This window comes from Lissotriton helveticus, chromosome 7 (genome assembly GCF_964261635.1).
Source record: "Lissotriton helveticus chromosome 7, aLisHel1.1, whole genome shotgun sequence".
Taxonomy (NCBI): Eukaryota; Metazoa; Chordata; class Amphibia; order Caudata; family Salamandridae; genus Lissotriton; species Lissotriton helveticus.
This window is the reverse complement of record NC_136068.1, coordinates 502455007-502482652: the sequence shown is the minus strand read 5'-3', so window position 1 is coordinate 502482652 and position 27646 is coordinate 502455007. Positions and strand designations below refer to the sequence as shown.

Below are 27646 nucleotides of genomic sequence, written 5' to 3'. Positions count from 1 at the left end.
AGAAAATCAGCACACAGACTGGAGCGGTCTGGTAGTATATATAAAACTTGATTTTTCGGTCCCAGAAGTTAAAACGACGATAAAGAGTCTGAATTTAACAAAAGCTGCAGGCCCAGGTAACCTGCCGGCCCTGATAATCAAAACCCAGACAGATTGGAGGGCTGAATTTTTTGCCAAAATGTTTCGAGTAGTTTTGGACACTGGGAGGTTCCCAGATAGCTGGAAAGGGGCAATAATAAGGCCCATACACAAGAAAGGTTATATGCATACCCTAAAAAATTACAGATTAATCAACCTGCTAGACATCGGGGAGAAAAAATTGGGCAAGCTAGTGTTAGGAAAACTAAAAAATTGGGTAGAAGTGAAGTCAATTGTCCCAGTAGAACAGGGGGGTTTTAAAGAAGGGCACTCTACAGTGGACCACTGCTATGCTCTTTGGGCGCTTGCCCGGAAGTCGATAGAACAAAAGGGGAAAATGTTCTGCTGTTTTGTCGACTTCTGGGCGGCCTTTCATCTGGTGGATCGTAAGAGGTTATGGGAGTGCTTGATTAAATATGAGATCCCAGCGGGCCTACTTGCAATTCTAAAAGAATTGCATAGAGGTAATTGGGCCCAAGTGATCAAAGACACTCAAGGGGCATTGACAAAGAAAAAAGCCATAGGGAACGGGCTAAGACAGGGCTGTGTCCTGGCTCCTCTCTTCAATTTTTTTAGCTGACCTACCAGCGGCTCTGGAAGTGGAAAGAAGCGCGAGCCCCAGAATGAGTGGCAGGAAGGTAGCAAGCCTGCTATATGCAGATGATCTTGTGATCATTGATCAGACGGAGATAGGGCTACAAAGGAAATGAAATGCTTTTAGTGAGTACTGTAAGGCTAAACTTTTAGTGCTTAACATGAACAAAACGAAGATCCTGACTTTTGGTAAAAAGTCTAAAAGCTTTAGCTGGTATCTAGATCAAACAAAACTAGAATCTGTAAAGGAATATAAATATCTAGGTTTATGGTTCGAAAGCTTGTTAAAATGGGGGACTCATTTGGACGCCCAAAAAGCGAAAACATCATCCTCTATCTGTGGCCTGAAAAAATTCAATAAAGATTATGGGGACATGTCACATAAATCCTTGCTAAAAGCTTATGAAGCTATGATCCCGCCCCAAGTACTGTATGGAGCAGAAGTTCTACATCTCAGTGGTAAAGGTGGTGGGACTGGGAGGAAGGCAAGGCCCTAAAAACGCTACTGTCCCTACCTAAGGCACCATGATACAAGCAATCAGAATAGAGACAGGAACAATAGCATGGAATATCCAGGTCCAAATGTCACTAGCTAGATTCTGGAAACGCCAATCCCAAGGGGGCGCACAGAAGGTTTCATATTAGTGTAGTGAGGAAATCAGGCATATCAGTCTTAAATGGGCAATAGAAGCAAGAAGCAAAATTAAGGTGATTACTAGGAGTCTTACTTAGAGCACATGGTATGGAGCAATCAAGGAACCAGGACCTAGAATATCTAAGAAAGAAAATGTCGGTCCAATGCATGTTAAAAGCGTGGGAAAAAGACGCATGGTATCCGTATTTAGAAACCTTGCCTAACCATGGACTTAGATATGAAATCTTGAAAATACGAATTGGCACTAACCCATGGCTAATGGAGGGGAGATTAAGAGCAGAAATGTACCCCGATGGGCTATGTAAATGCGGGCTGAGGACAAAGTGTGATATATTGCATATATTGGTATGCCTTATGACGGTAGAAGCGAGAAAACTATCTTTACGGCCACTATTTATAAAATATGGAATAAGGTCTCGAGATCAAGCCATTACATTATTGATAGAAATGGAAAATCTGATACTGTTGCACTAGGAAATTATATGAGAGGGGTACATTGGTTTGCTAGGGAAAAACGTAAGCAATGTTAGTGATGAAATTAATTATAAACGCCCCCCACTCATTAGCTAAAGGCTTAAGACTGAAGAAATTTTACTCCAAATTGTCTAATCTATGTTTGCTAATGATGAATGATAAAAGTAATGAACTTTTTAACTTTAGGAGTTTTTGTTACTTCTGTTTTACTAAGGTTTTATGAGGTTTTTTATCTTCTTAACTGATTTTAAATTAGTAAATTAGAGGTTGCAAGGGGCGAGGGCAGCTACTGTTCGACTATAGTTGTACTAAGTAGAGCGGTCTGGAAAGTAACTGTGTGATTTAAAAAAATATATATATTTGTGTATTCGCCGTTTTTAATAAGTATGTATAGTGTTTGTATATTATAAGATTATATTATTATAAGATCTCGGTGTTTAAAGACTACGGTCTAAATAAACGGAGTTTCTCTCTCTCTCTCACAGTCCAGCTGTTTGTACTCCATTTCTTGTTAAACTAATAGCGATTAATGCAATATTATTAACTATTAGTATAATAAAAAAATTGTCAAAAATCTAAGAAAGTGAAGCCCCCAGCAACGTCCACAAGGACAAGCTGCTACTGCTCCTGCCACTGCTGAAGCAAGGGGTCACAAAAGCAATGCTAGGGGTCACAGGGGGGATGCCCCCGAGGACCAGGTAGTGCACCTGAGGAGTGTGGCCCTCGGTGGGGGCTACAGAGCATGGGGGGGCTAGTGGCCCTGGGAGGTGAATGGAGGTCCAGATTGGCCCATGAGGTGATCGAGAGTGATCTGCGGTGGTCAGACAACACAAACTGGGTGCCCTTGGGCCCTGGACTCTTGAGCCACTGAGGAAGGCATTGGGGGGCCCCTGGGAGTACAGTGTACACCACAAGCAGACTTTTGCTTGGTGAACACCCCCCAAAAGTCTGTATGTGGTGCATACTGTACTCTCAGAGGCCCCCAGCGCCTTCCTCAGTGGATCAGAGGGTCCATGCCCTTGCAGTATTATTGTTGAGATCGCGATGGACCACGCCTCTCTCAGAGAGTAAGATCAGCACACTATAGACAATGAAAGCACCATACAGCGATTCTCACATCCCTGCAGGAATTAAGGGTGTATTGTGGGTTACACCTTGACCTCTGCTCCTCCAGATGTGCTCTTGGGAGTGCCTGGGACAAGTGTCTCATACACCCACAACCCTTGTCAAACCAAAGAGCAGTGACACACAGCCCCTCGGAAACCGCAACTAACAACCGCATGTGCGTGGTTTGCCCTAAGATATCTAAGCCCTGCCCCAGAAGTGCATCATGGCCATGCTGGGCCCACGCTGTCCCAAGCAGACTTGATTAAACAAGTGGAAGGTACGTTTGAGAAACACACCAGCAAGTTTGATGCAATCTTTCAGACCATACAAGAATCCAAGGCTGCTATGCTATACAAGTCAAAGCTGGTCTACTTCAGGCAGATCATGCTAAGCTAATGGAACGTGTGGAAAGGACAGATGAAGCCCTCGTTGGTAAACATGCAGGGTTAGTTGAAAGCCTTACAGACAGAGGTACAGACACTTAAATTGAGAGCCGAAGATGCGAAGGGACGCTCTCACTGAGGGGTCTGAGGGCCTGAACACTGAACTGTCCCTAGAAGAGTGGCTAACGAACACAGTCCTGGCTGCTAGGATACCAAAATGATTTTCTGTTGAGAGGGTGCACAGGATCCTGGGCCGCGGACTACTGCCTGGAGCCCCTCCATTTCTGATTATAGCATGCTTACTTCATTTTTGGGACAGGAACCAGTTATTGCAGTAGTTCAGAGCTAAGGGGCCTTAGACCTTTAATGAGAACAATATCACAACATACCCGGACTACACCGCAGAGGTCCAGAAACAACTCAACATTTTTTGAGCGGTGGAAAGCTCAGCTCCATACCCTGGGTTTCTCCTACACTTTAATGTTTCCTGCTTGCTTGCGGGTGGTGGATGCTAGCACCACACATTTCTTTACATCACCTGAGGAGGCCTGGCAGTGGCTCCATTCTAAAGGGTTACATGAACAGCCGAAGGAACGTGGTGATGACCTGAAGTGCTGGTCCGAGGACAATCTCAATCACCGTTGCTGCCCACACAAGCTGAAATCTCATCCTAGTGTGGAACGAGCTGCCCCGTAAGAGGGTACAGACAGTGGCAGAAGTTTCCACACACAGCACTAAGAGATATCAAGCGATAGCCCCAGACACTGACTTGGATTTGGAGATTGGGACCCTTGGCTCGGGAGCCTCTGAGCAGGGGTCACTGTACACACCGGAAACCCCCCTCCAGAACGTAGGGGGCTGAGGGTCTCCTGAAGTACTATAGGTGGTGAGTCTATGCTGATCTTGTTGGGAATGGCGGGCCCCTGGTGTTTTGTCCATGCGGGTCTAATGAGCACTAAGCCTGAAGATGTGAGACATGATGGTTAAAAGTTACATGGCTGGGCCTTGCGCAGGTAACGTGTACTACAGCTAACAGGTGATACGCTAAGCTTGGCCCACCCCCATAAGAGAATTTCTCATGGGCATGTTTTTGTTGCAAGCATATGCAATGTATCCTTTGAAATGCTTGGGTTTTTGTGGCATGGATCCTAAAGGCGTTTAGGCCTGGGATAGGGGAGTTGTTCATCAGAATTGTTTATTTGTTTTCTAGTTTCTGGCTGGATGGAAGAGCGGCAAAGAGGATGAAGGGTGTATGGGGTGGGTGACATGGGTTCTGGGGATCTCAGGGCACACTGTTCACAAACATGCCCACTACCTTTACCCCTTTACCCTGGAATATTTGTGGTATGGCGAACCCTGCCAGGAGACATAGAATATATGCCTATCTCCAGGGCAGACATATTCACTTTGCTTGTCTTCAAGTGATGCCCCTGATCATGGCTTAGCTTGACAAAGCTAATAGGTGATGGAATGGGCAGGTATACAGAACCGAAAATTTTGCTTACGCCCATGGGATTCTTACATGGGTAGCTCCAGAGGTACCATTTGTGAAAACTAGGGTGCTGGCTGACAGGGAGGGTCATTTGGGACCCTGGGTGGGCACCCCTTTTCCATAGTGTCTCTTTATGTGCCAATACCTTACAGGGTGAGTTTTTGGATACTCTTTCATCCTCCATGTTACTTGATCCCCAGGACCTTGGGTTGTGGGGAGGATATTTGAATTGCAGATCTGGACTGTTATGTACCCCCCACTCCTAGGCACACAGGGTATACAGGCAATGCACCAGGACATCAGGTTCACACTAGGCTAGACTATCTCTTTTGCAATACGGACTGCTGGTTCCTCATACCAAGGGCTGTATACCTGGGCAGAACCATATCTGATCACAATCCGCTTAACGACAAATTCCAGTCAGGAGGGTCACAGGCCTCTATCCCGACCTAGAGGCTTCAGACGGACACATTGCATGACATGGTATACAGAGACACTATTGCTACGAACCTCTCCCAATACTTTGCAGAGATTGAAGGGTCAGTGGATTCCAGCGTGCTTTGATGGGACGGCATGAAAGTGGTGATGAGAGGGCACATACATAAGCACAAACTGGGGAGTTAAGACATCTCTCACTCGTAGTGTGATGACCTTGGAGGCACGCCTGCGTACTACGAATCTTGAGGTGGAGTTCGTACTTGCCCATGCCTAACGGACTTGCGCTGTCAATGCCGTGAGGAGGTGAAACGACTCTGTGACCTCCACTATAAAACCTCCTTAGTCCCCAACATGCTGATGGTGAAAAGCCACGGCGAACGCTGGCATGGCGCAGGTCCGCAGTAAATACTCAGGCAGACATCATTGAAGTGTTCACTTAGTATTATGAGCAATTATACTATATTCCCCCTGGTGCCTCCCTTGGAGCAAGTGCGGGACTACATGCGAGCAGTGACGCTTCCCAGCTTGACCAAAATAAAGTTGTTGGACTTGGAGCACCCTCTCCAGATAGAGGAGCAACTGGCGATTCGGCACATGGCATGGAGTAAGACCCCAAGTACAGACGGGTTTCCTGTAGAGCACTACACAATCTTTAGGGCTACCCTTGCAGCAATGTTGCTGGAGGTCTACCAAGCAGTGCATTGCCAGGGCATTCTCCTGGAGTCTCTCGGTGAGGCCCTCGTAGTGCTTCCGAAGTCAGGCATGTACCCAGTTGAAGTGAATTCCTATTGCCCGTTGTCAATGTTCAACATTGATTATACAATATTGAGTAAGGTCCTCAGAAATAGGCTGCTTCCATTGATTGGCTCCCTTGTCCATTCGGACCAATGTGGGTTCGTACCTCAAAGAGTGGCACACTCCAACACGCTGCTTCTATGCCATAGCATGTCCAAAGAGGCTGAACTTCCCGCGGTGGTCTTCCTGGATTTTGAAAATGCGTTTAATAAGCTGGGCTGGTCCTATTTGCTCCAGGGGCTGGAAGCAATGGGGATGGGCCCTAACTTTCTTGGTTGGGTTAAGCTACTGTATACTGCACCGCAGGCAAGGATCTGCACCAGCTGTAAGATCTTTTGTTATAGGAAGAAGGACCTGACAAGGGTGTTCTTTATCTCCAGTAATTTTCGCTGTAGTTGAAGAACTGCTGGCTGCTCTGCTGTGCGCCAGAGGCCTTGCCTGGGGCATCAAGGTGGGACTAGATTGGCACACTATGTCACTATTCACTGATGACGTGTTTTTATATTTATGAGACCAGGTACGTACTCTGCTGGCCCTCTATGACCTCCTTGAACTTTTTAGAGCTGTGGCAGGCCTCAAGGTGAATTGGGATAAGTCATGTATTTTTCCTATGTGCTGGGTGGAGCCTGAACACTGAGTGGTAGCAGGAGGAAGGCGCCTCCCCTGATGTTTTGAGACTTTTTGTTACCTGGCCATAAACATTTACCACAAGAACAGGGGCTTGCTTATGGGAATTATGGCAGGACCCTGACCTTGAGTCAGCAATCCATACACTTTTGGAGTCCACTATCCCTATGGGCAGGGAATTGATAGTAAAGATGCTAATTCTCCCAAGGCTCTTATATATGTTTTTGCAGCAGCATTGCCAGTGATTCAAACTAGAACCTTCTTTAGAAGTCTGAGTAGTCTAGAGCTTGAGCTCATCTGGGGACCAGCTCGGAAATGGGTTTCCGTTCCCATGCTTCAATGCCCCATGCTCGAAGGTGAACTTGGGATACCGGACCTGGAGCTGTATTTCACATCAGCTCAGCTGCAGTGGCCCATGCGATGGTGATGGCTGACTGGACACAGGACTGGGGAGGGTAGTTTGGTTCAGGCTGACCTGAGGAGCATGGACATGATGGAGTGGCTGCTCACGCCGGGAGGTCCAGCTACAGGACTGGGTCAGCTCATACGTTTTGCTAAGCTTGTCTGCAACCCAGGTGTGCACTGGTCCCCTATACACTGCAGCTGCCCCTCTGGAGCATCCCAGCCATGAAGATATTGTTTGGGGTCCATGATTCTTTTCCATGGTGAGAAGCGGGTCTCACACAACCGGGTGACTTATACAGTGATGGTGCTCTGCTCCCCTTCCAGGGTCTGCAAGACCTCTACAAAGTGGGAGCCAACCTCTTTCTTACACACAGCGTACTTATTGCAGCGATTGGCCATACATGGTCGCCTGGACAGGCTGAACCACCACTGCACCTCGGCTTACGATGCTTTTTAACGCTCAGGTTGGGCCATTGGGCGACATCACTGCTGTACACAGCGCTGCAGGCGGTAAACACAGAATTTCTCAACCAGGACAAACTCAAATGGGGCGATTGCCTGGGCATGAAATTGACGACCAAGCAATGGACCATGGTCCTGGAGCAGGTAAAGCACATTTCCTGCAATACCTGTCTGAAATTACTTGCATCAAACCTACGTTACACCACACCGCCTCCATAAAACATTTCTAACAGTGAATCCGACCTGCCCAAGATGTGATTACGCAGATTCCACATTCATACACATGGTCTGGGAGTGCAGAGCGCAAATTGACTCAGATAATGGGACATATATTGGCTGTGATAGATATGCAACTGCCACCAGATCCACTCTTTTGTCTCTTGGGGATCACAAAACGCGCTAAACACAACAAACTTTATCTAAAGCTGGTTGATATTGCATTGGTCCTATTTAAGTGCTTATTTGCCATGGATTGGGAAGCTCCACACCCACCCACGATCAATTGCTGGCTCCAGGTGACCCACAAGTGTGCTCTGGCGGACACCATGATACATAATTGAAGAGTGCAGGGGGTAATGGCGCAGCTACGCTTTGGGACACGTATGTCCTCAAATCGTTTGACAAATTGAATGCACCCTCCCCCTAGGATGCAGAACATGCTGTAGTATGCCTAGTGGATGACCAGATTGAGCTAATGAGGGGCCCACTCATTCACACACACACACCCTTATTGGGCTTCACAGGGGATCCTGTATACAATGGGGTGACTCTAATGGATGTCCGCCCTGTCCCCCCCTCCCCGCCCTATGTGGCCCTTCACCCCATGTTTGCAGTGTACTCCTTACATACACAATGCCTCACTCCCTGTTCGCTGCATATAGCAGCTCCAGCCAGAGGGTCTAACCTGGTACTAGTTCGTTTTATCTTGTTATACACACATTGGGTACTCCTCCATGGGACAGGGAACACTAAGTTAACCTGTGGAATCATCCTACTCCCCTTTGGTGCCCTGCTACCCAACACGCTGTGTTATGATCTTCCAACAAAGATATTTCCAATACAGGCACAGTGGGATATGTATGATCATTAACTTTATGATAATAATTGCTGTATTCTGTACAATTTGTTGTGATTTTGATTAAATGCCAACAAAGAAATAAAAAATGTATGCCATTAGTAGCTTGTACAGGGCTGTTTTTCCTTTGAATTCTCGTATTTTTTGTACAGTGGGTATAATGCAAAAGCAAATATTAATACTTTGCCCCCTTGACACTCAAGGTCTCTGATAGTAATGGGGGTAGGCTGGTGTCCATTCTGTACCGTGCATGTATTTCCCGCCTATCTCCATGTGAGGGGAAACTTAAGATGCATTGGAAGCTGAGTTAGGGCACCCCTTAACCAACAAAATTTGGTACGCTAGCTGTGCCCAAACAGACCCAACCACTGTCAAAAGCTCATCCATTACAGATTTCGACGTAGAGCCTATGCCACGTCTAGCACCCTGGCATGTCTAGACCCCTTGAGATCCTCTAGCTGTCCTAAATGCCACACTGATGGAGCTGATTTTGGACACATGACATGGCCATGAGTCATGTTGTGTCTTTTTGGTGGAACATCTTTTCCTGCCTAGCCCTGATGATCAACATGGAGGTTGCACCAGTCCCACTAATAGCTTTACTGAGATATGTTCTAGATATACCGAAGAGTGTCCAAAGATTCACCGCAATTGCATTGATCCAGGCTAAGCGCGACATCGCTCTACACTGGGGGAGCAGACATCCACCCACTGCCAAATCCTGGGTAAACAGTCTAATGTACTGCAATGCTACAAGTGAACTATATGCCACACTCCAACCCAACCTCAAGACCAAGGGGTATTTGGCAACCTCTCCGGGACTACCTGCAGACATGGGAGTCTGCGGAACAAAATTCTTGGCCATTGCTGTTGTCTGTGTGGGTCTTGATTGGACCTTGCGGTCTTGCAACAGCAAGTCTTACACTCGGCCTGTTCCCCAACCCCGTAGAAACTCCAGCTGCCTGGATTACCCTCCCATGTACAAGATACTACTGTTAGTACTACACCACCAGCTGTTACTTGTATCCTCTATGCTCATGAATGTGCGAGAGCAAACACAGGTTTCCTTACCCTCACAGTGTGGGCAGAGAAACCGATATGTCCCGGGGTTAGGCACCCAGAGACATAGCAGGAGCCCAGATTAGGGAAATGGGGTCCCCAGGGCCATTAATGACTCCACAGCCGAGCCCCGGGGGTGGAGTCCCTGGGGCTGAATGCGGCCTGTGGAGGGGAGCCATGCAGACCATTCTTTGTTTTATAAATCGTCCTGTCCGGGGCGGTGGAGTCCCTGGGGCTGAAATCGGGCAAGAAGAGGGGCCATGTGGTGCCCCTCCCCATGTTCTAATTTTTCCTACATTCCCCAAAGCTAGGTCATTAGAAGTGTAACAGACTCGGAAGAATTACGATATCGTTATGTGGCATGAATATTCAAAAATGTTAACGCATGTTATATCTTATGTGGTTGTGAAAAACTAATAAAAAGAATATAAAATAATAATAATAATAATCACTCCACAACTACTGAACAAATTTACACCAAATTACAAAAAGCACTCTTTCTGGACCAGGATCTAGCTTTCAGCTAAATTTGGTGTAATTCCGTTCAGCAGTTCGGGTTGTAGCCATGTCTAAAATCCCTATGAGAAATTGCATGGAAATAAGCATTTTGGAACCCCGCCCTTTTCTCTGCTCCCACTTGATGAATCACCCCTAAAGACCGCAGCTGAAGTGAGTGACAAACTAGTTTTGAAAATTTCATGAAGGTTCGCTAAACGGCGCCAAAGTTATTAGCTAAAGTTATCTGCTAAATTTGGTGTAATTCCGTTCAGCAGTTCAGGCTGTAGTCATGTCTAAAATCCCAATGAGAAATTGCATGGGAATAAGCATTTTGGAACCCCGCCCTTTTCTCTGCTCCCACTTGATGAATCACTCCTAAAGACCGCAGCTGAAGTGAGTGACAAACTAGTTTTGAAAATTTCATGAAGATTCGCTAAATGGCGCCAAAGTTATTAGCAAAACAAAAAATACTCGGTCTATGGAAACTATGTCCTAACTGCAACTACCTACTGGAAACCGCGCGGCATGGGCCCCCCTTCAGCACCCGGGACCGCGTAGCCCCCCTTCTGCCCCAGGGACCGCGTGGGCCCCCACAGCCCCAAGGACTAAGTGGGCCTTCCGCAGCCCCAGGGACCACGTGGCCCCCTACAGCAGCCCCTGGGACCGCGCGGCCCTCAACAGCAGCCGCGGGACAGCATGGTCCCCCGCAGCCCCAGGGACTGTGCAGCCCTCCACAGCAGCGCCTGGGACCGCATGGGTCCCCCCGCAGCCCCAGGGACCATCCGGGCCACCTCCCAGGGACCGTGGGGGCCACCCCCCAGGGACCGCTTGGGCTACCCCCCAAGGACTGCGCAGGCCACCCACAGGTATCGCACAGGCCCCCCGTGGACCACACTGGCCACCCACAGGGACCGCACGGCGCCCCGAGGGACCAGGCGGGGCCCCCGAGGGACCGCACAAACCCCCCCCCTCCTGCAGCCCCAGTGACTGCATGGGCCCCCTCTGCAGCCCCAGGGATGCACAGTCCTATCCCTGCAGCCCCAGGGACCACGCAGGCCCCCCATATACCTGGGGACCGCCATCTTACGGGTCAAAATAGAAAATAATGCAGGGGGGCCTTCGGACATCTCCGCAGCCCAGGTGACCACCACTTCTTTGGGGCAAATGCAAACCTCCGGAGCTGTGTCATGCAATGGAGGGGTCCAAGTGCCCCCCCCTCCTAAAGCCATAGATGGCCCTTGGGACCGCCACTCCCCAGGGCCGGCTCCTGCTATGTCCTGGGGTGCACACCCCTGAGACTTAGCTATTTGCTATGGCATGAGCTTTACCTCTCTAGCCAAGCCATAGAAAACTGTGCTCCGCTTCCAGCAAGCAAGAGCATTAAGAATGCTCTTGGTTGCTGGAAGTGGAGCAGAATTGCTTTGACAGGGAGGGATTTCCATGTTCAGCAGCCTTAAGGCTCCCCCACGGTCCCCAAAAAAAGTAACTGGGTGCCCTGGGTGGGACCAGGGCACCCAGAAGACAGGCCTGCCCTGGGGGATGGGGTCCCTAGGGTCAAAATCAGCCTGAGAATGGGGGGGCCATGCAGCCCCCTTTCCCTAAAAATAACATTTTAAAAATGTAAATGGCCCAGGGAGTTGCCGAGGCCCTGCCATATTTTTACCGTCATTCTGCAAACGCGCCTCCTGGCGTGCTACTAATTGGGGAATTAAGTCCCCATGGATGCTGAGGGTCCTTGAGGGCCAAGAACCCCTCCTGTTACCTCCAGTAAGTCCCACACAGCGCAATTGCTGAGAGCTGGTTGGAGACCCAGTCCCCTTTGTCCACCACTCAGCAAATTTCCTCCTGGCACACTACTGGTTGAGGAATGAAGTCTCCATGGATCCTGAGGGTCTTTAGGGACCGGAAATCCCCCTGTTACCTTCAGTACATCCCACACAGTGCTGAGAGCTGGTCAGAGGCCCCGTCCCCTTTCTCCACCACTCTGCAGACACGACTACGGTTAAAAAAAACATAGAAATTCACTTAAGAAATGAAAGGTACAGTGACGTTATAGTTAAAATACAGAAAAACCTTAGAAACTCACTGAAAAAAAATCAAAGGTTATAAGGAGGCTATAGTTAGGCTCAGATTTCACTCTTACAAAACCACAGAAATTCAGCAATTATAGGTACCTGAACTAACTATAACTTACGCCCCTGCAATGTACTGGTTATCACCTCACATATCAAATCACTCATTAAATGGTCAGTGACATCACTGATGACATTTCAAATTACATCACTGATGACATCATCCTCAGAACCACTCACACCCCATACAACCTCTTGTACACCTACTCACAGAACTGCACAATCACTCACATACCATTCACAGGCCCATACCAGTATTCCAACACCCACTCACTCCTTAGAGCCTCTTACACACCCATTCACTCACTCACTTGTATATCCACTCACACAACCATTCACTTACCCATACAGTCACCTATATAACCAGTCACTCACCCGTACAGCCAGTCACAAAGTTACACACTCACCCATTTAGCCACACACTCACCCATACAGCTACTCACACACCCACTTATTTACCTACAGTCACTGAAACACCCTCCCACTAACTCATCCATACAGCTTCTCAACACAGCCACTCACTCACCCACACACGCACTCACACATTCACTCACCCAAACAACCACTTAAATACCCATTCACACATCCATACAAGAACTCACACATCCGTCCACTCATAAATACAGCCACCTACACACCCAGCCACTCATAAAGCCATTCAGACACCCACTCACTCACCCAGTCACTACAGTCACCCAGTCACTAAACACCCACTTACCCACTCACACCGCCACTCACTCACCCATACAACCACTGACACACCCAGTCACTCACCAATACAGCCACTTACACAGCAACTCACTCACCCACATATATACTCACACACCCACTTAAACACCCATACAGCCACTTACACACCCATACACACAAGAATACATACAGTCGCACAGCCACTCACATAATATATTAGAAGTAGTATCACTGAGTAGTAGTGCACCTTGTAAACCAATTTAACTTTTGTAGTAGGTTAGTATATATGTTTAACAATCACAAACTCTTAGGAACTACTTACACACAATTTTTTTTATTTTGGCAAATGTTTTTGCCAACCCTCTTCAATAAAGAAAAAAAAAGGAAATACTTACACACTAGATGATGTCATCAGTGATGTCATTGAGATGTCATCAGTGGTGTCATTGTCCATGTTATGAGTGATGTAAAGTGTGAGGTCATTAGCAGTGCATTGCGGGCGAACCATTGTTTTTTTCAGTGAATATATATATATATATATATATATATATATATATATATATATATATGTATATATATATATATATATATATATTTATATATTAATATATATATGTAAATCAAAAATGTGCAGTCTTCATGATCGCCTGTTCTAGGTGACCCTGACAGTTTTATGTGTGTCCTGTTATGTGCCCCCCTTAAATTGCATCTAGAAACGCCACTGGAGGGGAGTCCTCTGCTAACCAGGCAAAATATAACGTGAACAGCATCCTTGCAAGGAGGGCTAATGGCACACTTCAGGACCACATACGTTTGACAAAGGGTTACTGAAAGGTAGGGTCCACAAGCTGTGGTAGCCTAACCGGGGCAACACCCTCTGAAATGTTACTAATTGCTGTGTTATCATATTCTTTGATCACTGTGATGCTCCACACGTATACGTTGTCATGATGGAAGACAGCGTAAACAGGCAGGATGTGTGGAACACATTCCATGGATCTTGTACCTCTGAGGATGTCTATCTATCTGTGGTTTGCATGATCCTACTGTGAGGTGGTGCATGCTAGCAGGCCTGGAATGGAAACCAACCTGCCCCGGCAGACATGTTGAAACGAGTTCCACACTGCAGGAAAGCTCAATTAGAATGGGGCAACGAATGGATGGTTGCTTCAAAGCAGCCCATCCTGCTCTGAAAGCCGACCCTCTTAGCATGCAGTGCACTGGGAAAATGTTAGATTAGCAGAGTGGCCGGTCTGCTCCAAAATGGCAGCTATTCAGAAGGGGCAGGTGGCATTCCTCACGTCAGGGCCGGACTGGGATCCAAAACCGGCCCTGGCAAAGTGCTCGGCCGGCCCCCCCCCTGGGGTTGGGGGTGCCGCCGAGCTCTTTGCCGGGGCCGGTTTTCGGACGATTTTGTTACAGGGCCGATTTTGCAGCTATGCTGCAAAAACGGCCCTGTAACACAAACGGCCCCCAGGGGCCCAAAACCGGCCCCCACCCGTGCGGCGCACCGGGGGATTGCCCGGTGCCCGCAACGGCCAGTCCGGGCCTGCCTCACGTCTCCAGCCACACCTTACCCCAGCTTGGCGTGACAGCGCTGGGGTTTCTCGACTGTCTAGCCTACAGTTTCTTCTTTGTCTGAGGACATTCAATGAAGTAGTGGTTTGAGTGAATGGAGAACTGTGACACCCCTCAGTAACCCCGTAAAACTCACATTTACATGTAACTTTCTTACCAGTATAGCCTTCTCATGTCTCACGAAGATTTTCACTGTTGCACAGGTTTTGTTGTTCAAGAATGAAGGCATGTATCCATTTATATTTATACGACAAAAGTATTTCCTTAATTTTTGTATCAGAACTGCAACAGGCACAAGCACATTTCAGAAAAGTTATATGCAAACGCCAAAACGGCTGGCTTACAACTGAAAGTGTCTCCTCATTGACTGGTGAGTTTGGGTGATTGGTATTGCAGATGGGTTAGTAGATGAATGCGAGAATGAGTCAATGGGTGGATGAATGGATACTTTCATCCATGTATTCACTCATTCATGCTGCCACTCATGCATCCATCCAGCCACTCATTGACTAGTTCTTGCACGCATGCCATCAGGGGCGGCTCTAGGCTCATGGTGGCCCTGGGCAGGGAGCGTAGGTAGGGGGCCCCGGAAGACGGGGTCCGGGCGAGCGGAGTGCAGAGGCCTGTGAAGAGGGGGGGTCAGGGTGTTTGGAAGTGGAACAGAGCCGGAGGCCGCCAAATCCCTGCCAGGGGCCGCCACGCAAATATGTATCCATCCTCAGAGGATTATTATATTAAGGATATATATTGGCGTGGTGGCCCCTGGGGTTTGGTGGCCCGGTGCAGGTGCACAGCTTGCCCATGCCTAAGGCCTCCCCTGATGCCATCGCCCATCCACAATACACATATACACACACAGGGCCTGCTTCACAAAGGTAAGTTAGACAAAAGTCTAACTTTACGACATTCGCTATTGGCATTTAATACTCGTAAATTCTCTTTGTGAATACCGAACGTCGAACTTTACGACTTTCAGTATTCTCAAAGGCCATTTACGAGTAGTAAATGCCCTTTGTGCATAGTGAAAGTCATAAAGTTAGACGTTCGTCTCACTTTACCTTTGTGAATCGGGCCCACATTCTTTAATCAATAAGAGGCAGTTAAACTTTTATACATAAGCCAGATCTTCTGCCTTTATAAATGCTTGTTAATAACTGGAGGTAAAGGGGCCCATGTGCTAAAGCCCTGCCTGAATGTTATCTCACTCACATTGAAAACAAGCACACCACCAAAACCCATGCATTACTTACAGTGCAGGAATCTTTCTGGCCCTCCGCATAGCCAGCGCAAACCATGTCCTCTTGTATCATGGGACGGGCCAGGCTTGGGTCAGAGCCGATCTGGTACAATGCATCACACGTCTGCCGATCTATGAAGCCCACTCGCACCTCCTGGAGGGTCTTCGGCTCTGGGAGGGGCACTGAAACCAGAGAGGAGGTACTGTTTATGAAGAAGACCAAGCAAACCACAGCCCATAACCAAATAAGTGAGCGGGCTATACACGTGACGTCACAAAAAGGGACACTGCCTCAATGTACTTTTTAAACCAAACACCTGTGAGAATGTGTCAATTTCTAGTCTGACAATCTAATAATCTTTGTATTCACCTACGGCCAGATTTGTTCTTATTTGACACGATGTAGTGAGACATCTTTGTGCGTTGCGTCAAATTGAGAGGGCATGAATGCACATTCCTGCTCTTTCCCTTTGCTGGTGCAGCGTGCTGCCTAAAGCCAGTGCAGGCCCCCTTGTGCCACGGTGCAAGGGTGCCTACGTTGCAGGCAGGATTATTCTTGTGCCGGAAGGGACACCTTCCTGCACAAAAACCGCCCTTAGAAGCGTTCTCCTTTCTTGTAAGTATGGAATACACTTAGAAAGAGGAAACAACAAGGAGAAATAAAGATATTTTTCCTTATTCACTTTTATTGGGAAGGCGTCCGAGTTTGACAAATTCCCAAGTTTACCAGTCTTGGTAAATCTGGAAATGCTCCAAAAGAGCATGGGTGGATGCATGAGAACTCCCACGCTACACCCATGTATCGCCTTCCCAGATCAGAGGCAGCGACCTGCGTTACCCTGCATTACTCTGGATTTCCCAGCCCGTGCAGGGCTATTCAAGTTGGCCTTGCGTGGCTTGGTAAAGCTGACTTAAGGATTGAGTAGCCGTTTGTGTGACGCAAGGGCAGGACAATCCTTAAATAAATCTGGCTTCAAGTCACCAAAATGGGAATATGTTTAAACAGCTCTTATTTTTTTAATTATGGTTCTAATTTGTTACAGATTAGCTCTGAAACTAATCATACATATTTTAATAAAGATCATTGGCACTCAACACCAATAGGTTTCTGTGACCTTCAAATCATAGCATCAGATCCCTGCCTTGTCATCGCAAGCTTTCATCCTTCCAATGTCAATGAAAAGGCCACTAGGTTAAATTGCGTATTAATATTAACAAACAAGAATGTTCTGTGTAGGGGCACCAAAAAGCAGTTATGCTAAAATGATCGACAAGGAACGAAGTTCCCCCAGCTGGACCCAATAGGTGGTGCAAGGAGAGCCTCGGTCCCGTGGTTAATTTGTAAAAAAATAAATAAATTAATAACTGCAGGTACTCAAAACATTTCTTGAGGTGCAACCATCTACTACCACTCACACTGCTTCTTACTTCACCGGGTCAAGAACCGGCTTGGCATAGAAGGGCTGCCTCATTCAGGCCTGGACTGGCCATACTGGCACCTGGGCATTTTCCAGGGGGCTGATAGAGAGGGGCTGTTTTTATTGCTGATAGATGCTGGTTTTGTGCTGGGGGCCAAGCTGTACGCATTTCCTGCCTGCAGCGCTTTTGCCCGTTACAAACAATGCAAAACAACAAATGATGTTAAAGCAACAGGTGAGACCGCGCTTGCTTCAAAGCCATTTGTTTTTCCATTTTTTTGGTTCCTATCTCCTGCAGGGTCTCCACAAGTAGCGCTGACATTGAAGAGTACAGTGGAAGGGAGATCAGGAGCTTGCTGTTGCGTTGCTCAGTGTACAGTATATATATATATATATATATATATATATATATATATATATTCACTGAAAAAACCATAGGTTATAGACCATATATAGTTAGGAATTAGCATTTACAAAACCTTGAAAATTCACTGAAAAAACCATAGGTTATAGACCATATATAGTTAGGAATTAGCATTTAAAAAACCTTATTTTACTCACACAAAACCATTGAAATTCCATATATAGTTAGTTGCACTAACTATATATCGCGCACCCGCAATCCACTGCTGATCATGTCACATATTACATCATTCATGACATGGTCAGTGACATCACTGATGACATCACTGATGACATCTCAAATGACATCACTGATGAGATCACTGATGACGTCATCCAGTGACTGTGTGTTTCTGTAAAGTTTAAATATGTTTTACATATTGAAGAATGAGTAGATGTATAAGTGTCTGGACGAAGGATTTAGTAGGTGCATGACTGAATGTATGAGTGAGTGATTAAATGTGTCTCACTGAGTGCATGGGTTAGTGACTAAACTGTCTTAATTTGTGCATCATTATGTCTGTTGTTCTGTAAACTGCTGCATGTGTTGATCAGTAGCTATATGATTAACTATATGGGTTATTGATTGATTGTCCAAGTATTTGTATGGGAGACTGAGTGTGTGTGTGGCTGGCTGGGAGGTGTGTGACTCTGTGCAGATCAATGTGTACTTGTATCAATGATTGTATAAGAAAGTAAGTATGTGTTAGTATATGTTTGAAAATGTAAGGTGCTCTATGTTTAACTGTATAGACAAGAAAATGGAAGTGTGATTGATTCTTTACAGGACTGACTAGGTGTGTGAGTAACTCCATGGATGAGTGGCAGAGTGTGAGTGTCTGTATAGGTGTATGAGTGCACATGATAGTGTTGTAAAGATGAGTGATTGTATGTATGAATGATTGTATGGGTGAATGAGTGAATGTGTGTGTAGACGTAGGAATCAGTGAGTACGTATGTAGTAACTAGTATTGGTGTGTCAATGGTTTCAAAAATTATACTCTGTATTTAACACTGGGTGAAACAGAGGTTATATTAAAATGTGAGGAGATGCATTGTATTGTCACATGAATGATATCATCAGTGATGTGGTCATTGATGTCAAATGAGATGTCATCAGTGATGTCATCAGTGATGTCATTTGAGATGTCATCAGTGATGTCATCAGTGATGTCACTGACCATGTCATGAATGATGTAATATGTGACATGATCAGCAGTGGATTGCGGGTGCGCGATATATAGTTAGTGCAACTAACTATATATGGAATTTCAATGGTTTTGTGTGAGTAAAATAAGGTTTTTTAAATGCTAATTCCTAACTATATATGGTCTATAACCTATGGTTTTTTCAGTGAATTTTCAAGGTTTTGTAAATGCTAATTCCTAACTATATATGGTCTATAACCTATGGTTTTTTCAGTGAATTTAAATGGTTTTTTAATAGCAAATATCATAAGCTGTCGAATGTCAAGTACGTGGTAAGTGAAAACATTTTCGTGTTTATGCACACTGATCTGCTTTGAATGGTGCCCCCCCCCCCTCATTTCTATTAGGAGTACTCTCTCTTTGCAGATAGTGAAAGGTAGTTAACGCAGGCCTTTGCCCCCGTTGTAATCCGTCGTGCCTGCTTCTCTCTCCATTTGATTGATTGTTATCCAAGTATTTACTGTTTTAGAATTAGTTCTCTTTGGTTCATTCTCTATTTACAAACAAACACAGAGTCGCAATACTCTGTTTAGTCTTTGCAGATAACGAAAAATCGTGTAAAAAAAAAGAAAAGGAATCGAGCAAAATCAGTAGGCCACTAATGGGATCTCTTTTTGACCTCGCTAAAATAGAAACATTAGGAACAACCCCTCATGACAAATACAAAACTAGTGAGATGAACTGAACTCCACACAATGATGGCTGCAAAACAGCTCGGCTCCGCCACCCACCCCGCCCAAAATAACGATAAAGAGCGGCTGCCATGATTGGTTGCGGAATGGCCACAACGGAGCTACGAAATGGTGCTGCTCTCATGCTAACCCCAGCTTCGGTCTGAAACATCCAGAAACACTGTAGACTACCAATTCGATCAGTTCCGGTAGCGCCCCAATGTAACCCGGTAGAGAAGAACTAGCCCTCCCCTCTTTGACTGATGGTTCTTGTTGCCTGTCCCTTCTGTTGTCATTTAACAGAACTATTTAGCCTGCTGAAAGGGGTTGTGTTTCGACCGCTGGTTGGTGGAGACATTTTGACTATATTCTGGACCTGCGTTGTCGCGTAATGCGTCATATGACGCGCCGCGTTAGCGCATCCGGAAGTCATCCGGGGCGCGCAGCGCGTAACGTAAGCATAACAAGTCATGTGACTTGTTAATAAAACTTTTCATTGGTTCATTTTACTTTTCTTATTCTAATGATGAAAGCCTTGGTCATATCACCTAAAAATTACGCTTTTAATTACTTCCGAACATTATTTTCTCTTAAATATATGTTATAATGTTCCAGGCTAATGTACTTTCCCGGAAATTTTACAACTGTCCTGCAAGTAAAATATATTCTTTTTTCGAGAAAAAGAGCTTTTCTTCGTCCCATGACGGAGCCGTTGAGCAAAAGAGGGTCGACCTGCTGTCTTAGTCGCCGATACGCCTGAATATGAGATTCTTATCGATCACTTTATGTTGCAGGAATAGAAAACACAACAGCCCTTGACCATTTATCTTTACTGCGTTCCTTCGTATTATACCTTTTACCCTTCATGTAATTGGTCTGCTTTATTTCACTTGCCTTTTAATGATTCTAAAACAGTGACTATTATTAAAAACTTTACCAATGTATACACTACTACCATGTTTTCTTTTAAAAACCTTTATTGTGAAAATTTCATTATACAAATACGAGCCTATAACCACGTGGGCCTGCCACGGAGCAAACTGTAATCGTATATGATGAATAGACATTTACACTGTAGAGGAACGTAACGGGCGGGCCATTAGGTTGCAAAAACTAAGGTGTCTAACAGTTACGGAATCGGTGGACGTACATTTTATAATTAAAATACGACAGGGCCAGTTACAATAAAATTATCTAGATATACATTTGCGGGCAAGTACCATGGGTGACGTTAATTCGAATTTTCAACAGTACAGTAATCAATAACACATCAGAACTTAATATCAATAGGGATGTCGAAATATTCAATCAATTCTCGTCCCCGCCCGCCATGTGCTTCAAAACTGCATACGTATCTCGTGATTTCAAGGTTCTGCAACCAGTACACAACAAGGAGTTACGAGTCCCATTTATTCCGGCGCCATTTTGGGCGAGGACGGGCAGGTCCAGGATATAGTCAAAATGTCTCTACCAACCATCGACTATGATGATGTTCATATGCTGTATTTATTAGAGTAACACTCATCTGCCCACATGAAATTAATTTACCACAATCTAAACATGTCATTTTAATCTTTCCAAAGTTCTTCTAAATATTTGGGACCGTTTCCCTTGCCTCTGAAGCTCTCAGTGCCACTTCTTTGATGAATGTACTAGCAGGTCAGGGGTTCTCCTCCAAATCTCTCTTTTATGCAGCACTATAATTAATTGGTGCCACCTCTCCATATGACGATGCATGGTATAGTTACCACAACTATATTTTTTTTCGGTTCCTCTGGAGAGTTCATCGTGGCAGATGAAGCGTGTAACATACCGGGCATTTACCTTTTTTTGCATGTACAGGAAAGGAAAAAAAAATCGAGCGTCCGAGTTCTAAGGTGTCCCAGGGCCATTTTAGTGGACCAGGCCCAAATCCAAAGAACAGGCCGCCATTTTGAGAGTCCTCTTGCAGCCGCCTGTCGCTGTAGCATCAAGAGCAGCCGAAACTCAGCTGAATGGCAACTGAAACGGTAAATGGGCGCCCCACTACATTTCAGCATTGTAGGATGACCACACCAGTACAGCAACTTGCTAGACATCACCTCGGTGCCATCCGGATCTCGGCGCCCCACTGCAGATGAAGTGCCTCTCAACTATGAAACCACCACGGTGACATCCGGATCTTGGCGCGTTGTGCTGCCTTCGGCCTATTCGCACATCGGTCCGCTACTGACGCCATCTCACAGGCTAATGGGGTGACCCACGCCGAGTTTCAGCATTGTAGGATGACCACACCAACTTGCTAGACATCACCTCGGTGCCATCCGAATCTTGGCATCTCAACGCCTAGTGGTATCTTCCATACAGAAAATATTGTTACGCTGCCTTTGGCCCCATTCGCACATCAGTCCGCAACTTAGACATCACCTCCATGCCATCCGGATCTTGGCATCTCAGCGCCTTGTGGTGTCAGTCAGAAAATATTGTTGCGCTGCCTTTGGCCCCATTCGCACATCAGTCCGCTACTGACACCATCTCACAGGCCAATAGGGCGCCCCACGCCGACTTTTACCATTGTACGATGGCCACACCAGTGGCACAACTTGCTAGACATCACCTCGGTGCCATCCGAATCTTGGCATCTCAACGCCTAGTGGTATCTTCCATACAGAAAATCTTGTTACGCTACCTTTGGCCCCATTCGCACATCGGTCCGCAACTTAGACATCACCTCGGTGCCATCCGGATCTTGGCATCTCAGCGCCTTGTGGTGTATTCTCTTCAGAAAATATTGTTGAGCTGCCTTTGGCCCCATTCGCACATCGGTCCGCAACTTACACATCACCTCGGTGCCATCCGGATCTTGGCATCTCAGCGCCTTGTGGTGTCTTCTACTCCGAAAATATAGTAGAAAATATTGTTGCGCTGCCTTTGGCCCCATTCACACATCAGTCCGCTACTGACACCATCTCACAGGCCAACAGGGCGCCCCACGCCGACTTTTACCATTGTACGATGGCCACACCAGTGCCACAACTTGCTAGACACCACCTCGGTGCCATCCGGATCTTGGCATCTCAGCGCCTTGTGGTGTCTTCAAATCAGAAAATATTTTTGCGCTGCCTTTGGCCCCATTCGCACATCGGTCCGCTACTGACGCCATCTCACAGGCCAACGGGGCGCCCCACGCCGACTTTCAGCATTGTAGGATGGCCACACCAGTGCGGCAACTTACTAGACACCACCTCGGTGCCATCCGGATCTTGGCGCGTTGTGCTGCCTTCGGCCTATTCGCACATCGGTCCGCTACTGACGCAAACTCACAGGCCAACGGGGCGCCCCACGCCGACTTTCAGCATTGTAGGATGGCCACACCAGTGCGGCAACTTACTAGACACCACCTCGGTGCCATCCGGATCTTGGCGCGTTGTGCTGCCTTCGGCCTATTCGCACATCGGTCCGCTACTGACGCAAACTCACAGGCCAACGGGGCGCCCCACGCCGACTTTCAGCATTGTTGGATGGCCACACCAGTGCGGCAACTTACTAGACACCACCTCGGTGCCATCCGGATCTTGGCGCGTTGTGCTGCCTTCGGCCTATTCGCACATCGGTCCGCTACTGACGCAAACTCACAGGCCAACGGGGCGCCCCACGCCGACTTTCAGCATTGTTGGATAGCCACACCAGTGCGGCAACTTACTAGACACCACCTCGGTGCCATCCGGATCTTGGCGCGTTGTGCTGCCTTCGGCCTATTCGCACATCGGTCCGCTACTGACGCAAACTCACAGGCCAACGGGGCGCCCCACGCCGACTTTCAGCATTGTAGGATGGCCACACCAGTGCTGCAACTTGCTGGACACCACCTCGGTGCCATCCGGATCTTGGCGCGTTGTGTTGCCTTCGGCCTATTCGCACATCGGTCCGCTACTGACGCCGCCTCACGTGCCAACGTATTTTCTCCGCATTTTACACCCTATGCCGCATAACAGGTCATGTGACTTGTTTATAAAACTTTTCATTGGTTCATTTTACTTTTGGTTTCCTAATGATGGAAGGCTTGATCATGTGACCTAAAAACAACACTTTTCATAGGATGAAAACTTTTTTTTTTCCCAAACGATGAAAGCCCCACCTTGTTTCTGGATGTTTCAGACTGAAGCTGGCGTCAGCATGAAAGCACCACCATCTCGTAGCTCAGTCGTGGTCATTCCGCGAGCAATCATGGCAGCGCTCCCCACCAGAAGCCTGCAGGAGTCGGAGCCCCCAAAACTTTTGATGAATTCTCAAGGCGGAGGGGACGCTTTCGAGAATGGGGTCCAAGACCTAGCAGACAAGCGTCCGATTTCCAAGGTGTCCCAGGGCCATTTCAGTGGACCAGGCCCAAAAAGGAAACCGCCTGCCGCCATTTTGAGAGTCCTGTGACAGCCGCCTATCGCTGCACCGCAAGAGTGGGCGCAACTCAGCTGAATTGCGGCTTTTGACACAGTGGACCAAAAACGGACGGAATGGCAACTGAAACGGTAATGGGGCGCCCCACTACAACAGATGACACTCCACCTGGAGAGGCCCGTTCACGCCGCCTCCCCCGGGGCGCTCCACGCCGTTATTCGGAGCAGCATTGTAGGATACCAAAACCAGTGCGGCAACTTACTGGACATCACCTTGGTGCCATCGTTCTGCTGCCTTGGAACTATTCGCGCAACAGTTTGCTACTGATGACCCACCCCCCGCGACGCCCCATGCCGTTATTTGCTGGGTGGCAACTTACTAGACATCACTTTCGTGTCATCTAGATTTCGGCGCGTTCTGCTGCCTTGGAACTATTCGCACAACAGTTTGCTACTGATGACCCACCCCCCGCGACGCCCCACGCCGGAAATCTGGACGTTGTGCTGCGTTGGGACTATTCGCACAGCCGACCGCTACTTCGTTGTTTTTCCCTAAAAATGTTTATATGTTATTACTATTTTTGTTTTCTTGTATATATTTATAAATTATTAAAGTTTTATAATCTTACTACTTTGTCGGAGTGCTATATATTTTTAATGTGACACATAATTGTAAAAACTTTGATGTACAAACAGTCATCCATGGAATCTTCCGCTTCAGGCTCGGTCCCCTCCCCAATCACAATACAGGATGGTTTTCAGATAATAGCAACGCTCCTGCTGTGACGGATCTCATCGAGTGTGGGCCTTGATCTACTATAACTCCTTTGAAGAGGGGTGATTCTTTACAGCTGTGGCCATAAACTACATCTGCAGGGCTAGCTGATACCCTAGGACCAGCCTGGACAATCGGACACAGAGGAAAAGGAGTGTCAGAGGGTGCGGTAGTGAATAGGGCGAAAGGGAGGTGTCGGGCGGGCACAGGGTGTGATTCTCAGGGAACAGCAGCGCAGATGGGGGAGGTTTATTACCCATGCATAAGACAGAGAGCGGGGGTGACCACTGCCTGGGGGAGATGCTTGCGAGGGTGGGGAGCCATGCTAAGGATCGACAGCGTGCACAGAGTGGGTCTGGTCAAGGCATCTAAAATGGCTGCCGTGCACGACAAAAGTGTGGCATTTGAAAAAAGACAAGATGGCGCAGACAATGTTTTTCAACACTTCCTGATTTCCTTCGAATCGAACGTTAACAGACGTTGGGGCATATTACCAAAGTTAAGCAATATTTATCCCTAACGATGCTTAGCAACGATTTTTTTACCGTCAGAAATTATCGCAGATAAACCTTGCTATTATCAAGGTTTATCGGAAATACGATAAAAAACGACCGCAATGCATTAATATCGCTGAAAACTCAGCGATATTCATGCATTACCGAGCTAATGCTCTTAGCCATGTTATCCACCTCCCATTGGATAACATGGCTAAGAACTGCTCAGGGCAGGTGGTAGCTTTTGGAGATATTCGCCCTTATCTCGAATATTTCCAAAAGTTGATAATAGGAGATAGCGATGTTAGCGACTGTTTCCAGTCGCTAACATCTTGGCATGCCCACTTTGCATGTCATTAGTGATAAATATCACTCACATGCAAAGTGGGGCCCAAGATGGTCGCTATCTTCTACTAGCCGTCGCTAACTGGTGTTAGCAACAGCTAGGTAATACACATATAATTTTATCTCCGCGAAGCGGAGCGCTGTTAGAGATATATATCTTGTTTCTGAACGTTAATTTCTCAAAATGCACTGAAGCACATATATTGAGACCTAGCAAAGGCACATCGGGCTACCAGTCCCTACAATTTTGCCAAGTTTCGTGCAAATCCATTCAGCTGTTCGATCCTACCGAGAGACAAGATGGCGGCCGCTACGGACTGTTTGGAATGTTTACAGACACCGGAGAGCCAATCAGCTTCGCTTCGCAAAGCTCCGTAACGCGAAAAGTACGCGAAGCGGTGCGCTGTTACAGATATATACCTTTTTTTGAACGTTAATTTCTCAAAATCCACTGGAGCACATATATTGAGATCTAGCAAAGGCACATCGGGCTACCAGTCCCTACAATTTTGCCAAGTTTCGTGCAAATCCATTCAGCTGTTCGATTATTATTATTTTTTATTTTTTTTTGCCCCGCGGGGCCCTTTTAAAACCTCCACATCAAACCTAGGGGGTGAGCGACAATGTACTATGCCCCCTTATGGTCATTTGCCCCTTCGCTTTGGCCTCCTCTTGTCTCTCGATCCTACCGAGAGACAAGATGGCGGCCGCTACGGACTGTTTGGAATGTTGACAGACGCCGGAGAACCAATCAGCTTCGCTTCACAAAGCTCCGTTGCGCGAAAAGTACGCGTAGCAGAGCGCTGCCCAGTCCGCTGTTACAGATATATATCTTTTTTTGAACATTAATTTCTCAAAATCCACTGAAGCACATATATTGAGACCTACAAAAGGCACATCGGGCTACCAGTCCCTACAATTTTGCCAAGTTTCGTGCAAATCCATTCAGCCGTTCGGGCTAAAAGTGAGGCCAACCGCCCTATGGAAATTAACATGGGAAAAACGCGTTTTGGGACCCCCCTTTTTTCTCGGCCCCCCCTTGACGAACCCCCCCAAAATTTTCAGGGGCTGCTCAGAAACAAAATGTGCCATTTTCCTGAAAATTTCAGCCAATTCCGTCCACAAACGCCAAAGTTATTAGACATCGAATTTTCAAAAAACCCATAGAGAAAAAATCCTAACTATATATACCTACTGGCGACCGCCAGTAGGTAATATATATATATATATATATATATATATATATATATATATATATATATATATATATATCCACTCCGTATTCTCCCTAGTGCCTCCGTGCACAAACAGGATCACAGACTCGGAATATGCTGAGGCCAGAATTAATTTATTTATTACAAAGTGCTGGAACAGTGCATGCCTCAAGACGCGTTTCGGACACGAGGCTGTGTCCTTGCTCATATACATATATATGATGAAAACACTTCAGATTTAAAAACAGTATATGTATTATCATGTGGCTATCGCTAGGCATTTCAGTTTTGTATATATTAAATTATACCATGGCATTGAGGGACAATTGTTAGAAGTGATTCTAATCATGCACTTGGAAACACTTGTGCCACTTTGCCACTGCCCTCACGATGGTGCTATTAGTAAACAAAACGGAGCATCAGTTGTCTTTTGCATCCTACATGTGGCCTAGGGTGTTATTATAGATGGAGTAACATTACAGTTTTTAATTTTTGAGCAGTGCAGACCCTGAACTGATGTATCATGTGATGATGGAGGAAAAGGAGGTACTGTGAGAAACGAGTTGTCTAGGCACCCACAGTGTGTTCAAGTGGTAGCCTGGATCAATGCAGACTTTCCTCATTTCGTGTTGTGCAATTCGTCCCTTACATCTCTTTCTCTCTCCCATTTTAGAGCAAAGCCTAATGTTTTGTGTTTATTTCTTTGAGGTGCTAAATCAGTGCATTTAAAAAATATATATTTTTATTGAGAGTTCATGCAAATTACAAAGCTTCAGAATTGTCAAGTAAAGTGTATATTGCGAAATACTCAGAATATTCGAGTTGCTTTGGCAATAGACAATGTATAGAGAAAAAATACAGCATTACATATCAGGAATAAATACTGTATAAAGTGCAGAATGCTAAA

At 46.5% G+C, this 27646-nt stretch overlaps 1 protein-coding gene across 2 annotated transcripts in view; it reads right to left on the bottom strand.

Annotated features, from left to right (window-relative positions):
- The window catches only part of LOC144768684 (serine protease 27-like), a 227348-nt gene that overhangs the window by 42172 nt on the left and 157530 nt on the right, over positions 1-27646 (bottom strand). For both annotated transcript variants that reach the window (XM_078652513.1, XM_078652514.1), the window contains exon 6: positions 15853-16022. In XM_078652513.1, the coding sequence (XP_078508639.1) occupies positions 15853-16022 (170 nt within the window). The remainder of the gene's footprint in view (positions 1-15852; positions 16023-27646) is intronic.